At 37.6% G+C, this 17,937-nt stretch overlaps 2 protein-coding genes across 3 annotated transcripts in view; both read left to right on the forward strand.

The window, feature by feature from the left end:
• ADK (adenosine kinase) overlaps positions 1–17,937 on the forward strand; it is a 544,106-nt gene that overhangs the window by 185,907 nt on the left and 340,262 nt on the right. The window lies entirely within an intron of this gene.
• Positions 4,596–8,301, forward strand: LOC114110832 (DNA topoisomerase 1-like). The gene is given in 2 exon segments (XM_027962291.3): positions 4,596–5,080; positions 5,083–8,301. Coding segments are annotated over 2 exon segments (2,301 nt in total). The 5' UTR covers positions 4,596–4,815; the 3' UTR covers positions 7,119–8,301.

A 17,937-nucleotide genomic window follows, 5' to 3' on the forward strand; every position in this document is an offset into this window, starting at 1 on the left:
ATTTATTTTAATCTTATTATTAATTTTTTTCTTTTAATGTCATGCATTGAAATGTTTTGACTGCAATATAAATAAAGTTTATAACAGTATAATCTTCAGAGGCAAAGATCTTTATTTTAGACCTGGTTCTTCACTTTCATATTGAGTGGCCTTCAACTCTTTGAGCATTAGTTTCTTCACAAGTAAAATGAGATGATAACTCAAAACATCAAAACTCTGTAGTTTATTAAGAAAATTCAATGTAATAATAGGCATGAATTACCTAGCAAGGTGCCTGACGCATAGTAAGTGATCAAAAAGCGTAGCTTTGGGACTTCCCTGGTGGTCCAGTGGCTATGCAAAGGGCTCGAGTTCAATCCTTGGTTGGGGAACTAGATCCCACCTGCTCCAACTAATATCTGGCAAAGCCAAATAAAACTAGTAAATAAATTAAAAAAAAAAACCCTTAGCTTTTGCATAACTATTTCTGATTTGAAGGACTCACAGATATAATGTGATGGTGATTTATCACATTAATAATAGATATGATAAAGTAAAATGCGGGACCCTAAAATACACCTATCTAAGTTGGTATTCAGGATGTTTATAGTCTTTCTGAATACATGATATCATAAGATATTCACCATACCTAATAAAATAATGTCATGCTTTTTACTTATGTTAGTGGGCAAATAAGCTAACTTCTGAGAGTTAAATCAAAGGTCTGAATTTTGCTTAACACATTTTGTGCTATGTAAATAAGGAATTTTAAAGCATTTCTAAGACATGCTCACTTAGAGTTCCCCTTTAAGCCCTCAGTTTAGCTGATAATATCCAAAGTTAAGTGTAGGAAAAGAAGTTTTTAAAAATCTTCAGTTCAGTTCAGTCGCTCAGTCGTGTCTGACTTTTTGTGACCCCATGAATCGCAGCATGCCAGGTCTCCCTGTCCATCACCAACTCCCGGAGTTCACTCAGACTCGTGTCCATCGAGTCAGTGATGCCATCCAGCCATCTCATCCTCTGTCGTCCCCTTCTCCTCCCGCCCCCAATCCCTCCCAGCATCACAGTCTTTTCCAATGAGTCAACTCTTCGCATGAGGTGGCCAAAGTACTGGAGTTTCAGCTTCAGCATCATTCCTTCCAAAGAAATCCCAGGGTTGATCTCCTTCAGAATGGACTGGTTGGATCTCCTTGCAGTCCAAGGGACTCTCAAGAGTCTTCTCCAACATCACAGTTCAAAAGCATCAATTCTTCGGCACTCAACCTTCTTCACAGTCCAACTATCACATCCATACGTGACCACAGAAAAAACCATAGCCTTGACTAGACAGACCTTAGTCGGCAAAGTAATGTCTCTGCTTTTGAATATGCTATCTAGATTGGTCATAAAAATCTTAGTTGAGTATAACTGCAAAATGTTCTTGTTTCTACTGGAAGAAATTCAGAGTATGTAAAAGAAAATTCTGAAGACAGAGTTTTTATTTTAACAGTACTATATGAATAGGCCTTTGAATATAATAGCTTATTGATAAAATTTTTGAATTTGTAAATGAATCATCTGTTAAAATCTTTAGAGTTCATATTAAATCTTAGGAAATTGTTCTTCATTTTTCATATATAGTCTGTGTATTGTAGTTCACTGTCAACTTTGCAGTATATAATAATGAATTGTTGAATTGAGAATCTGTGATAGTACTTTCCAGGTTCTGTTTATTTGCCTGATACTCATCTTTACACTAAGAAAGTGAGCTAAGTGAATTCCCTGGCTGTCCAGTTGTTAGGTCTTGGTACTTTCACTTCTGGGGCCTGGGATCAGTCCTTGATTGTGCAGCTAAGATTCTGCAAGCAGAGTGGCACAGCTAAAACATAAAAGAGTGAACTAAACTGTTTGTTTGCTTGGACCTACCCTGTGCATTGCTGCTTTTTAGGTGACCGCATACTCTGAACTCCTCACTCCCGACTTGTTTCTTTTGCTTTCCCCCTCAGAGGCATTGTTGCCATCCATTAAGAGCCAATAACTTCCTATTTTCTAATTTTATTCCTGTACTAGTCAAGATACTCATTCCTTCTTTGACATTTTCAGGACATTGTATTCACATTGATTTATAAGATTATTTGATTATATATCTGAGATGGCTAGATAGCATCATGGACTCGATGGACGTGAGTCTGAGTGAACTCCGGGAGATGGTGATGAACAGGGAGGCCTGGCGTGCTGCGATTCATGGGGTCGCAAAGAGTCGGACACGACTGAGCAACTGAACTGAATATTTATATTGGGCTTCCCAGGTGGTTCAGTGGTAAGAATCTGCCTGTCAAGCAGGAGACATGGGTTCAATCCCTGGGTCTGGAAGATCCCCTAGAGAAGTAAATGGCAACCCACTCCACTATTCTTGACTGGGAAATCTCATTGACAGAGAAGCCTGGCAGGGTGCAGTCTATGGGGTCGCAAAAGAGTTGGCCATGACTTTGCAACTAAACAACAGCAGCAATATATTATTAGGAAATGAAAGGCCTGAGTTTTTTGTTAATGAAATTTGAAATAAGTGCAAGGTAAATAGGATAAGGAATATTTTCTCTTTTTAAAATTAGACACCTGTATGGTTGGCTGTAAAGATAAATATGTATGCATGTATACACAGGGGTTGGTGAGATAAAATGAAGAATTGACCTAAGGAACCCTATTTCATTCTATTCTCCTACCTGAATCCCTCCCATGTAAAGCATTTAGAATCCAGTATGCAGTGATATAATCCTTGGATTCATTTTCATAGATCTTACTTGGTAGTAATTGCTGTCCATTCTATCATGAACTATAATTTCCAACTTTTCATAGAGTCTCTACATGAAAATTAGAAGCTTTCAAATAAGCAGGAATAAAATTGGATGGTTGGTTGGAAGTTAGCTGACCATTGAGAAGCTCTGTTCTTGGTAAGAGTAGCAGGTTGATTGCAGGTGGTATATAATTAAATTGATGAGCTTTGCTGTTTAATCTTTGTGTATTTAGAAGTGATTTAACAATATGTAACAGAAAAATATGAACATTTTTATAATTTAAAAATTGCGATCTGACAAAATAAGGAACATAGGTTTAATTTTATGAAAGTAATACCAATTATTATGCTTTATGAATATGGCATACAGTTTATGCAAATATGAGCAATGAAATAATAGTTCATTATATAGATCAGGTTATTTTCTGTTAAGTTCAGAAAAGTAAGTTTTTGTATTTATGGACCACTAGGGATTTGCACTTTATGTAAAGTTATCACTTTCTCTTTTATTAAAAATTGAATGAAATGTTCATTGGGTAAACTAATACAATTCACATTTGAAAGTAATATTTGAACCATAAGAGTTATCTAAAAATACTGGGGAACTAAAAAGTAATATCTTTACTGCTTTTTTTTACTACTATGTAAATGTGAAGGATTTACATAAGTATGTCATTTATCTTAAATGGTGAAAGATTTTAAACCTCTAAGTATATAGAATACAACTTTAAGTTATTTAAAATAGTTCATTTTTCCTTCCCCAAACTTACAGATTTAATCCTACGCTGTGCAAAATAACACTAAACGTGAAAGATCATAGTCATTAATACTGTCGTCAGTGTTGCAGTTTTTTTAAAAGCAGAAACTATCAATTCTTAACCATCTCCTTTAAGCACCTAAGCGTTGAGGTTTAATTTTATAATAGCAGTGACTGCAAGTAATGTACATTGCTTGGAACATGTACATGGCTGACCTGAGAGGGCTCATACTTTTGCGTTGACTATGTAGAAGGTGGAGTAGCAAGCTCAGCCATTGGGCTCTTCTGTGTATAATTAAACCTTTCATATAGGAAGCTGTGGCAGGTTGATGCTTTATCCTCACCCCCATAAGGCTCCTTAACATTTTTTCAAATGTCTTTGTTAAACTTAGAACTCATGTTAGAAAATTGAAATGTAAAGAAAAGAAAAAAAAATGACATTTTTTTTTTTCTTTCCAGTTGTATGTGAGTTGGTGTGTGTAAACATAGTTCTTAAAATTGGAAAACTTGGGGGAGAAAACATTTGCTTTGTTTTTAAGGCAAATTCAGTTTACAGGTTTACAGAACCACCAAAACACAATGTTAGGGAGAGTAATGTTAAAAACATATTGAAAATGAAGGAAAATGGACTAAGAACAGTATATTTCTTGAATATGGTGCTTAGTTCTGGTAACCATATATATTTAGATTACGTGATAAACTTGTTTGGATGACCTTGGGCAAGTCATCCAAACAAGGCTTCCCTGGTGGGCTCAAATGGTAAAGAATATTTATGGACCACTAGGGTTTCCCTGTGGCTCAAACAGTAAAAAAAAATCTGCCTGCAGTTCAGGAGACCTGGGCTCAATCCCTGGGTTGGGGAAATCCCCTGGCAAAGGAAGTGGCAGCCCACTCCAGTGTTCTTGCCTGGTGAATTCCGTGAACAGAGGAGCCTGGCGGGCTACAGTGTACAGGGTCAAAAAGAGTCGGATGCAACTGACTGGATTTCACTTTTTCCTGTGCCTCTGCTCGTTTGTCCACTGTAAAATGCACACTGTACACTTGGCTTTGTGAGGGTGAAATGTAAAATATAAGAAGAGTATGTACGGAAATGCGAACTTAGGCTGTTACACAACTGCTGGGGTCTGCTGTCGCCGCCCGCCCGGCAGTCAGTCAGCCTCGCCGCCTCAGCGGTTCCGGTAGTCTTAAGCCCGCCCCACCACCTTTTCTCCGCGCCTCCCGGAGCCTCCGGGTGTCTCCTGTCCGCCCGCACAGGCCGGCCGCGACCGTCTGCGTCTTCTCGGCGCCCCTCGCCTCTCCGGCCGACATGAGTGGGGACCATCTCCACAACGATTCCCAGATCGAGGTGGATTTCCGACTGAATGATTCTCATAAACACAAAGATAAGCATAAAGATCGAGAACACCGGCACAGAGAGCACAAGAAGGACAAGGAGGAGGACCTAGAGAAGTCCAAGCACAGCAACAGTGAACATAAAGATTCTGAAAAGAAACACAAAGAGAAGGAGAAAACCAAACACAAAGATGGAAGTTCAGAGAAGCATAAAGACAAGCACAAAGACAGAGACAAGGAAAACGAAAGGAAGAAAAGATTAAAGCTTCTGGGGATGCAAAAATAAAAAAAGAGAAGGAAAATGGCTTTTCGAGTCCACCACGGATTAAAGATGAACCTGAAGATGATGGCTATTTTGCTTCTCCTAAAGAGGATATAAAGCCATTAAAGAGACCTCGGGATGAGGATGATGCTGATTTTAAACCTAAGAAAATTAAAACAGAAGATATCAAGAAAGAGAAGAAACGAAAACTAGAGGAAGAAGAGGATGGTAAATTGAAAAAAACCAAGAATAAAGATAAAGATAAAAAAGTTCCTGAGCCAGATAGCAAGAAAAAGAAGCCGAAGAAGGAAGAGGAGCAGAAATGGAAATGGTGGGAAGAAGAACGCTATCCTGAAGGCATCAAATGGAAATTCCTAGAACATAAAGGTCCTGTATTCGCTCCACCATATGAACCTCTTCCAGAGAATGTCAAGTTTTACTATGATGGTAAAGTCATGAAGCTGAGCCCCAAAGCAGAAGAAGTAGCTACGTTCTTTGCAAAAATGCTCAACCATGAATATACTACTAAGGAAATATTTAGGAAAAATTTCTTTAAAGACTGGAGAAAGGAAATGACCAATGAAGAGAAGAATATTATCACCAACCTCAGCAAATGTGATTTTACCCAGATGAGCCAGTATTTCAAAGCCCAGACAGAAGCTCGGAAGCAGATGAGCAAGGAAGAGAAACTGAAAATCAAAGAGGAGAATGAAAAATTACTGAAAGAATATGGCTTTTGTGTTATGGACAACCACAGAGAGAGGATCGCCAACTTCAAGATAGAACCTCCTGGGCTTTTCCGTGGCCGCGGCAACCACCCCAAGATGGGCATGCTGAAGAGACGAATCATGCCTGAGGATATAATCATCAACTGTAGCAAAGATGCCAAGGTTCCTTCTCCTCCTCCAGGTCATAAGTGGAAAGAAGTCCGACACGATAACAAGGTTACTTGGCTAGTCTCCTGGACAGAGAATATCCAAGGTTCTATTAAATACATCATGCTGAACCCCAGCTCACGAATCAAGGGTGAGAAAGACTGGCAGAAATATGAGACTGCTCGGAGGCTGAAGAAGTGTGTGGATAAGATCCGGAACCAATATCGGGAAGACTGGAAGTCCAAAGAGATGAAAGTCCGGCAGAGAGCTGTAGCCCTGTGCTTCATTGATAAGCTTGCTCTGCGAGCAGGCAACGAGAAGGAGGAAGGAGAAACAGCGGACACTGTAGGTTGCTGCTCGCTTCGTGTGGAGCACATCAATCTGCACCCAGAGCTGGATGGTCAGGAGTATGTGGTGGAGTTTGACTTCCTGGGAAAGGACTCAATCAGATACTGTAACAAAGTCCCCGTGGAGAAGCGAGTTTTTAAGAGCTTACAACTATTTATGGAAAACAAACAGCCTGAGGATGATCTTTTTGATAGACTCAATACTGGTATCCTAAATAAACATCTCCAGGATCTCATGGAAGGCTTGACAGCCAAGGTGTTCCGTACATATAATGCCTCCATCACGCTACAGCAGCAGTTAAAGGAACTCACAGCTCCTGACGAGAATATCCCAGCAAAGATACTGTCTTATAACCGTGCCAACCGAGCTGTTGCAATTCTTTGTAACCATCAGAGGGCTCCACCGAAAACCTTTGAGAAGTCCATGATGAACTTGCAGTCTAAGATTGATGCGAAGAAGGAACAGCTAGCAGATGCCCGGAGAGACCTGAAAAGTGCTAAGGCTGATGCTAAAGTCCTGAAGGATGCAAAGACCAAGAAGGTTGTAGAGTCAAAGAAGAAGGCTGTTCAGAGGCTGGAGGAACAGCTGATGAAGCTTGAAGTTCAGGCCACAGACCGAGAAGAGAATAAACAGATTGCTTTGGGAACCTCTAAACTCAATTATTTGGACCCAAGGATCACCGTGGCTTGGTGCAAGAAGTGGGGGGTCCCCATTGAGAAAATTTACAACAAAACCCAGCGGGAGAAGTTTGCCTGGGCCATCGACATGGCTGACGAGGACTACGAGTTCTAGCCAGTCTTGAGGAGCAAGAGTTCTGTGAAAAGGAACAGTGTGGTTTGGGAAAGATGGATAAACTGTGAGCCTCGCTTGCCCTCACACCTGAGGGAAAGAGGCAGCAACTCTTAACTAACATCTTTGAGAAAAGATATTATAAGGGAGAGCTGAGCCAGTTGTCCTATGGACAACTTATTTAAAAATATTTCAGATATCAAAATTCTAGCTGTATGATTTGTTTTGAATTTTGTTTTTATTTTCAAGGGGTCAAGTGGATGGGAATTTGTCAAGAGTTCTGCCAGGCAAATTCACTGTTTCACTGAAACATTTGGATCCTCTTAGCTACTGTATACGAAGTCCGATTATATTGGTGCGTTTTTACAGTTAGGGTTTTGCAATAACTTCTATATTTTAATAGAAATGAATTCCTAAACTCCCCTCTCCCCCATTTCAGGAATTTAAAATTAAGTAGAACAAAAACCCAACGCACCTGTTAGAGTTGTCACTATCTATTGTCATGGGAATCAATTTTCATTAAACTTGAAGCAGTCGTGACATCGGCAGTGTTTTGGTTCAGACACCTGTTCACAGAAAAGCATGATGGGAAAATATTTCCTGACTTGAGTGTTCCTTTTTAAATGTGAATTTTTATTTCTTTTTAATTATTTTAAAATATTTAAACCTTTTTCTTAATCTTAAAGATCGTGTAGATTGGGGCTGGGGAGGGATGAGGGGTGAGCGAGTCTAAGGATAATAAATAATCAGTGACTGAAACCATTTTCCCATCATCCTTTGTTCTGAGCATTCTCTATGCCCTTTCAGATACCCATCTTTTTCATTAAAACCCCAGTCTTTCACTTGAAAGATATTATTGTATAAAAGTTCCACAGGTAAAAAATTTAGAGGAAAATGAGTATTTGGTCAAAAAAAAGAAAGGAAAAATAATCAAGATTTTAGGGCTTTTATTTTTTCTTTTGTAATTGTGTAAAAAATGGAAAAAAAAACACATAAAAAGTAGAATTTTAATGTGAAGACATTTTTTGCTATAATCATTAGTTTTAGAGGCATTGTTAGTTTAATGTGTGTACAGAGTCCATTTCCCATATCTTTCCTCAAGTATCTTCTATTTTTATCATGAATTCCCTTTTAATCAACTGTAGGTTATTTAAAATAAATTCCTACAACTTAAAAAAAAAAAAAAGAGTATGTACTACGCAGTAAGGTGCTGGGACATAAAATCATTTCACAGATGTTATTAAACTTCAGTATCATCAATAAAGATTATGTGATTTAATTTTTCAGTGTTTTCATAACATATTCGTATGAATAAGTGGTACACACTGACATATTGGCACTGTTCAGAGCCATTTTCAAAATAGTCCTTTAGTTATACATTCAATGCTGTTTTTTATTTTAGATACAAACATAGAGATTGAGATAAGTGCTTTTTCATAAAAATTAAATCCCAGTTCTCTCTGTCATTCTTTTGGTAAATGATAAAAGTTTGTCAGAAATTCCCTGGCAGTCTAGTGGTTCGGACTTAGTGCTTTCACTGCTGAGGGCCCAGGTTCAGTCCCTAGTCAGTGAGCTAAGGGAGGAGGCGCTGGCACCCCACTCCAGTACTCTCACCTGGAAAATCTCATGGACAGGGGAGCCTGGTGGGCTGCAGTCCATGGGGTCTCGAAGAGTCGGACACGACTGAGCTACTTCACTTTCACTTTTCACTTTCATGCATTGGATAAGTGAATGGCAACCCACTCCCTTGTTCTTGCCTGGAGAATCCCAGGGACGGGGGAGCCTGGTGGGCTGCCGTCTATGGGGTCACACAGAGTTGAACACAACTGAGGCGACTTAGCAGCAGCAGCAGCAGTTAACTAAGATCCCACAAAGCCATGAGGCAGGGCCAAAAAATAAAGCTTGTCTTACACAGAGTTATAGGCATGTTTTTATTTAATTTTCTAATATTCTTCTATTAGTATTTCCCAAAATGGAATATGTATGGTTCGGCTTTTAAAAGTATTGCTCTCAAGTTCTTTGACATTCTTATATTTAAAAGGTGGGATCTAATTTCCCTGTTCTTAAATATGAGCCAAACTTAGTAACTAGTTTCTAACAAATAAAATGTATGGCGTTGATGATGTGCTATTTCTGAGGCTAGGCCCTTAAAGGTATTGTTGCTCCCATGTTATTTTCTTTTGAATGCCCATAGTAACAAAGTCAACTGGTGTGTCATGAGGATACTTAATCAGTCGGTAGAGAGGTCCACATGGGAAAGAACTAAAGTTTTCCACCACCAAGGAGCACCAACATGCTAGCCGTATGCAGGAGCCAGCCCCAGTCACCATAACCTAATGAGATACTCTGAGCCACAACTCCTTTGCTAAGCTACTCCCACATTCCTGACCCATTAAAAACTACATAAGGTTACGTTTTTTATTTTAAGCCACTGTGTTTGGTAGCAACAGATAACTAAGAGTCACAGAGTCCAAATTTTTAAATGTAAAAGAGTATGTAGTGAAAAGTAGGTTTTCTTCCTGTACCCATACTCTGCTCACCCAGCTCATTAAATAGATGTGATTCCTGTAACAGATTTCTTGTATTCTGCTGCTGCTGCTGCTGCTAAGTCGCTTTAGTTGTGTCCGACTCTGTGCGACCCCATAGCTGGCAGCCCACTAGGCTCCCCCGTCCCTGGGATTCTCCAGGCAAGAACATTGGAGTGGGTTGCCATTTCCTTCTCCAATGCATGGAAGTGAAAAGTGAAAGTGAAGTCGCTCAGTCGTGTCCGACTCCCAGCGACCCATGGACTGCGGCCCACCAGGCTCCCCTGTCCACGGGACTCTCCAGGCAAGAGTGCTGGAGTGGGGTGCCAGTGCTTTATCCTTCTAGAAATATGTTATTCTTTTACAACTATGCCCATATCTGTCAATGTGTGTTTTCTTCATGTGTTATCCTATACAGTTTTGGTATTTTGAATTTTTTTCTTAATAGTATATCTTTATATAGTATATGGAGGTTGTTCCATATCAGTATGAAATAAATCTGGCTAGTTCTTTTTAATGGCTATAATGGTCCATTCTGTGATAGTATTATAATTTGATTAGTTACTACTTCTTGACACTTAAATGGTTTATAGAGATGCTTTAGGAGTGCCTTAATATACATGTTATTTTCCATTTGTATGTCTTTATAATTTAGTTTTAGAAATAGAATTGCTGACTGAAAGAGCCATAGGCATGGTAAATTTTTATTCAAATAAGCAAATTTGTCCACATAAACATTTTACCAATTTTTATTTCCATCAGAACTGAATAAACATGTTTGTTTTAGTACATCCTTACCATTTAGAGTATAATTGGGATCTTTTTTATCAATATGCTATGTAAAAAGACCTCATTGAAAGTTTACACTTCCATTTCTCTGGATGACATGAATTACTTGGACGGAGTAAACTATTTTCTGAGAGGAAATAAATCACCAAAACTCATTCTAAAAAGAGAAAAATCTGTGTGGTATAATGCTATTTTGAGAAATACAGATTATCAACAAGCTTCTTCTCCATAATCGTGAAAATCCCAGATGATTTTGCTTAGAAAATATACCAGACTTGGGAAGAGTAGATTATTTGAAGATAATTAAACCATTGAGCAGTGTAGGTGAAAAAACCTTATAGATTCTTTAAAGCTTGTCTCACATTGATACCATAACCCAACAAGGAAAGCAGAAAGAAAAAGAAATAAGCAGACATAAAACTAAAAGCATAGATTAATACTGTTTATGACTATTTTGAAAAAAAAAAGCCTCAAGTACAATATTTGGAAGTAAATTTCAATTTAAATTTAGTACCACATTAATAATTGTCAGTGACCAAACTGAGAAATAGGATTAATTCTGGGAATGCAAGGATGGTTCATTGTGACAAAATCTGTAATTTGGACCCATAGTAATAAAACAAAGGAAAAATAGGATCTTCTCTGGAGATGCTGAAACAACTTCCATTAAAGAAAACAGGTATATGTTTCGTTAGTACAATCTGTCTCTTTTATCTCTAATGACAGTATTATATTTTATAGATTAAATGGAAAAATAATTTAGCACTACCTTTGTTGAGGGAATTCCCTGATGGTTCAGACTGCTAAGAATCCACACGCAGTGCAGGAGTCATGGGTTCCATCCCCTGGTCAGGAGTGTCCCCTGGAGAAGGGAATGGCTACGCGTTCCAGTATTCTTGCCTGGAGAATGACGACTGAGGACCCTGGCGGACTACAGTCCATGGCATTAGAGAGTCAGACACGACTGAGCGACTAAGCCCACGCGCACACTTATTGTGTCTTTTGTGTAAAACCTCAGTGGAATGAAGTAAATACTGTTGTCAACAAAGAACTAATATATTAGCTGCATTTAAAATTAAAATGTTGAGGTGCTTATATTAATAGACGCTATTAACTAAGCCTCATTTATGATAGCAAACAAAAAGATAATGCAACTTTTGGACAGACATTGTTCTTTTATTTTTGTTTTCTGCAATCTCTTCGCCACCAATCCTCTTTCATATTTCCTGTTTTTATTTAAACATTCTTTTTTTCTGCCCTTATTTTTATTTCTCTGTTTTCTCTCTACTCCCATTCTTGTGTGACTTTATATATTCATTACTTTCAGCTATAAGAATAATTTAATACCAGAGACATTACAGATAGCAATATTACAACATGTACAGAAAATACTACTATTATTATAATTTACTGTTGTTGCTTACATCAAGAAGTACAAAAATAAGCTATTCACGGGCTAATTTTTGTTCTTTACAGATGTGGGGAAATGCCTAAATTTCAATCTTATAGATGTGTTTTCCAAGTTTTAAATCATGCTTCTAGTTTTGAAAACCATTCTTGATTTTTACTTCTCAGAAATGTGATACTCTAAAATAAATACATTGATAAATGATTATTTAAGTCATTTTACTTCAATCAAAGTAGCAAGGCCAGAATAATTTAATTTCCCAGAAGAATAATGGAATAAAAATCAGTGGTAATTCTATGTAACATTAGCCTATATTTCTATTTCTTTAACTTTGAAATCATTTGTTGCCTTTAGCTGGATCATATTTCTTGAGTTTTACTTTAATAATAATTATGCTAATGTAAAAAATTGCTATATAATGGAATTAGTAATGTCATACTCTATTAAGCTGATGCTCTCGTAAAAATTGTTGATGATAGCAATATAAAATGAGAGGTATATGTAGTTTTGAGTGATCTTAACATTACTGTGTATCTTTTTATTTAAGTTTAAAATATACTCATATTTTTTCTATCACCAGTATTTTTCTTTTAGTGGTATAACACAAAGAGCTATATTATGATGGTGAGACTATGAAAAGGTAAATTTATGGTTAGTTTCCAAATCTGCTCTAGAGTTTATTACCATCTGGTCTCTTTGGAGACTATTATAATTATTCATGGAAGTGTTTTCAACACACAAAAAAGGAAGGTTTGTGTATTGGCAGAAAGCAAGAAATACCAGTGGTTTAAACCACATGTAGTTTTCTTGGGAAATGAACTAAAGAACTAATTGAGAATCATTAGTAGTTATGTGGTTTGTCTCAATTTTGTCAGGATTTCATTCATAAAGAACAAAATACTGTACAAGAAAAACTGAAGGTCGTAGAAATATAGTAACTCCATTTGGCATATTTTATTTTCATTTTAATCAGTGAAATGTTAGGATGGTCTCAAATCTTGGTGTAAACCTCAGAAATAAGATGAGGAATGTATGTCAAATTTGAGGGCTGTTGAAATAAAAGCAAAAATATATTCATGTTAACATAATTATAGAAATGAGAATGCCTTTATTAAAGGTATTTGTCTTGGATTTAATGCAAACATTATATTAAATAATTTTACATGTGTTCTGGACTTACGTCACTCTCCAGGAGTAGTAGTTTACAGTGTTTTAAGCTAAAGTTGATTTAATAGTAAAAGGATAAGAAGAAATATCTTTTTACTTTTCCATTCTCAGAGTTGGAGAGAGGTCTATAAAAAATGAGATGACAAGTCAAAAAATTGAATTCATCTATTTTTATTCAGCAATTTTAAACAGAAAATGCCTGGTGGGCTGGGAATATACAGGAAATTTAAATTTGTGATTGAGAATAAGAAATGCATTTGTGGTTTAAAAAAGAAATAATAGCATGTCACATTAGAGTTATGGTATCTACAGTATTATACAGTTAGCAGGAAAATGTATTACATCAGGGGGTATGTTGCACTTTAGAGAGCTAGTGTGGGGATGCGGATGAAGAGAATAACTCCATAGAAAGCGTGAGCATTAATAATCCAGTCAGAGAGGAAGAAGTTTGCTGTCTCGCATGTAACATAAAACAGATGTTACGTTCTATTAAAAACCTCCTTAACTAAAATGAATGTTTAGATCACTGGTCAATAAGAAAAATATGAACAATGGCAATGTAATGATTTTGAAAATTTATTCCATTTGTCAGTTAATATTGGTGGTAGGGAGGGTGAAGGGGAGCTTGCTAAATGTTACTGTATTTTGGATATCTTAATTTAGAAAGCTGAAAGACAGCAGTGAACTATATTTGTTTTTAATTTATTTTACACATTTAAGCTTGTTTCTTTCTCAGAAATTGTTGTAAAAGCCAACAAGAGATTTAGAAACTATGAGTTCTGATTTAATATGTCTGAAGAGGTGATTTAAATATATCTAAAAGTTTTAATTAATTAAGTGAATGCTGGAAACATTGTTAAGTAGTTGGCAATGAAAAGAAGACATGTGGAGAAAAGGACACTGGGGATGTTACCACAAGTGCTAGATACCTTTCCTTTAAAAAAAAAAAAAAAAGATGTACCTTTTCTTTTCCCTTAATATTTTTAACCATTAGAAAATTTAAGGTGTAAAAAGTAAAATTTTAGGTGTAAAAATTAGGTGTAAAGTACATGCAGTAAAGCTGACTTTTTAATGTACAGTTGGGTCAGCTCTGACATATGCACAGAGTCATGTAGCCAGTACCAGGGTTCAAGACATATTTTAGCTCCCCTACCCCAAACGTCCCCTGTGCTCTATTGTAGTCAGCCTTTCCCCACCTCAGCTCCTACCAATCAGTGCTCTGTTTTTGTTGGCAGATATAGACCTCCTTGGTTGGTGTGCCAAGACCATAAGGCTCTGATTGCTCTCTTTCCTGGGACATTTCTCAGTATTATTTATACAGCTGGTGGACTTAAGACATGAGGTAACTGTCTCTTGCCAGACAAAGAGCAGACTTAGTTACTGTTTGCTATAAAATTGGTAGAGTCCCCAAGCTTTATGTTCCTCACCTGCCAGTGGAAACCCAGAGCATATATAGCATCTCTCTGAACCATATCCTATTACCTCCGTAGGACTTGGAGCAAGGGGAAATAGTACAAATATGCCTATATTTGAATGTCTTGCCTTGAGTAAAATAAAGTCTTTCCCTTTGACTCAGAAGTCTTATGTCTTCTGTCAATGAATTAGTACCAGACTTTTTTTTTTAATTAGCTTTTAAAACATGATAAAATCAAATCCCATATCTCAATAGTTTTCTGTTTTTATAGTTTAACCTTTTACAGTGTTTCATATTGACAGAGCCAGCTCCTGGCTGAAAACCTATGTGTGATTTTTTCAAGGTGTCCTAGAGATCTACAAAGGTTTTATATGGAGGGCTTTAAGTGAGAAAGCTGCCCTCCCTACTCCTGACTTGGTACAAAGCCAATCAACTGTCTCTGAAGGGAGTTGCAGTCAAGGACTCGTCCCACATGGCCAGCCACGCTCATTCTTACACATGTCAGTATTCCTAGGCCAAGTGCCTTCGTTTGGAAACTTGACTGGGGCTTTCATTGAGACCTGGCTTAGATTTCTATGTGAAGACCTTCTTATTAGAGAAGTTAAAGAACTTGGAAGACACCTTTCTGTTCTGTGACTTAGTACTCAATACTCTTCTACACCTAGCTCTCCTTCCATCTTACTCCAGACCCAGCGTCTGAAAACTGCTGGAGCCTTTTTTGCAGACTCCCTTGGAAGTGAAGCAACTCCCACATTGGTTAAGATTCACCTGCTCTTTGATCAGTGTACTGGTCTTTGGGGGGAACATATGGAGCAGTAGGGAGCTGACACTTTCTACAGTTTAACCTCTTTTTTTTTGTTCTTTAATTTTTATCAGAGTGTAATTGTTTACAATATTGTTTCAGGTGTAAAGCAAAGTGAATTTGTTACACATATGGATTTATCCACACTTTTTTAGAATCTATTCCCATTCCCATGTAGGTCATTTCATAGTATTGAGTAGAGTTCTCAGTAGGTCCTTATTAGTTATCTATTTTATATATACTTGTGTTTATATGTCAATCCTAATCCTCCAATTTATCCCTCCTCCCCTTTGCCCCCTGGTAACCATAAGTTTATTTTCTACATCTGTAGCTCTATCTCTGTTTTGTAGATAAGTTCATTTGACCTTTTTTTGTTCTTACAGATTCTGTGTATAATCTGTATCATATATTTATCTTTATCTGATTTACTTCACTCAGTATGACAATCTCTAGGTCCATCCATGTTGCTGCAAATTAGTCTCTTTCTTATAGTATCACTGTAAGTGAAGAAAGACTTAATTAGTTTCAGTTTGATTTGTTGTCTTTTTTTGGAGGGAGGGGGTGCACAGCTTGCAGTTTCTTAGTTTCCCAGCCAGGAATTAAACCCTTGCTCTCAGCCTTGAAAGATAGAATCCAAAGCACTACGCTCAGTTGCTATATCGTGTCTGAATCTTTGTGACCCCATGCACTGTAACTGCCAGGCCTTGTCCCTGGGATTTCGTAGGCAAGAACACTGGAGTGGGTTGCCATTTGCGTCTCCAGGGGACGTTCTTGACCTCAGGATCAAACCTGCATCTCCTGCTTAGCAGGCATTCTTTACTGCTGAGCCACCAGGGAAGCCCTCTAAATCAACTGGATCACCAGGTAATTCCTTGGCTTGTCTTAATCAACTATGCTGATATCTGACAGCCCATCTTTCTTCAACTCACTTGAGTTCCTGACACATATAAATGGAATCATTTAGTCCATCTGTTCAGTTCAGTTGCTCAGTCATGTCCAACTCTTTGTGACCCCATGGACTGTAGCATGCCAGGCTTCCCTGTTTATCTCCAACTCCTGGAGCTTGCTCAAACTCATGTCCATCAAGTTGGTGATGCCATCCAGCCGTCTCATCCTCTGTCGTCCTCTTCTCCCGCCTTCAATCTTTCCCAGCATGAGGGTCTTTTCCAATGTGTCAGTTCTTCTGATCAGGTGGCCAAAGTATTGGAGTTTCAGCTTTAGCATCAGTCCTTCCAATGAATATTTCAGGGCTGATTTCCTTTAAGATTGACTGGTTTGATCTCCTTGCTGTTCAAGGGACTTTCAAAAGTCTTCTCCAACTCCACAGTTCAAAAGCATCAATTTTTTGGCCCTCAACCTTCTTTGTGGTCCAGCTCTTACATCCATACATGACTACTGGAAAAACCATACCTTTGACTGGATGGACCTTTGTTGGCAAAGTAATGTGTCTGTTGTTTAACATGCTGTCCAGCTTTGTCATAGCTTTTCTTCCAAGAAACAAGAGTTTTTTAATTTCATGGCTGCATTTAGCCCATAACTGTTGAATTTTCTTTGCTTTAGTTGGCGTAAGTACATCAGAGATTATCATACCTTTTGTTGAGTATCGGTGGTTTGTTTCTTTTGTGACTGAGTAATATTCCATCTTGTTGATGTACTGCAGCTTGTATATCTGTCCCTAATGGAGGAATACTTAGATTGTTTCCAGTTTTGGTGATTCCTGATAAAACTGTTATAAACATTTCTGTATATATTCTTTATTAGCAAACGTTTTCATTTCGCTAGAAGTGGAATTGCTGGATCACATGCTTCATAAGAAATTGTCAAAGTGGCTGTTATCATTTTACATTCCCACCAGCAGTATATTAAGAGATTTGGTGGCTTCACATTCTTGCTGGTACTTGGTATTCTTGGCTTTTGTTATTTATCCACTGTAGCAGGGGTAAAGAAGTTTCTCATTGTTTTAATTTATACTTCCTAATGATTTTGAGCATATTCTTTTTTTTTTTTTTTTACTATCTGTATACCTTCTTTAGAGCAATATTCAGATCTTTAAAAAAAAAAGTTCATTTTTTGACCCTAGTTGAGGGTCAGAACTGTATTCTTCTATATTTTCTAACAGAAATTTCATTGTTTTACTTGTTATATTTAGGTCTGTATTCCATTTTGAGTTAATTTTTGTGTTTGTAGAATGAGACATGAAACAATGTTTCTTTTTAATCCTCACTTTGGCATATAGGTATCCACTTGTTCCAATGGTTAACCTTTCCTGAAATCTTTTTAAATCACTGTAATTGCCCTTGTACTTTTTCCAAAATCAATTCTGTGGTTGTTTTTCTGTGCTGTATGTTCTGTCCCATTGATCGATATGCCTTACTCTGTTTCCATATGCTGCGGTGATTTCTGTAGCTTTGGAGTAGCCCTTGATGTATTTGTTTTCTGTGTTCTCTATAATCATATTAAATCGAGTCTAAACGTTGGAATTATTACATTTCACAGGTTGAAATTTTTTCACATTTATATCCACATGCAGGCGTGCTCAGTCACTTAAGAGTGAGTGAGTGAAGTCACTTAGTTGTGTCCGACTCTTTGCGACCCCGTGGACTGTAGCCTACCAGGCTTCTCCGTCCATGGGATTCTCCAGGCAAGAATACTGGAATGGGTTACCATTTCCTTCTCCAGAGGATCTTCCCAACCCAGGGATTGAACCCGGGTCTCCC

This window comes from Ovis aries, chromosome 25 (genome assembly GCF_016772045.2).
Source record: "Ovis aries strain OAR_USU_Benz2616 breed Rambouillet chromosome 25, ARS-UI_Ramb_v3.0, whole genome shotgun sequence".
NCBI lineage: Eukaryota > Metazoa > Chordata > Mammalia > Artiodactyla > Bovidae > Ovis > Ovis aries.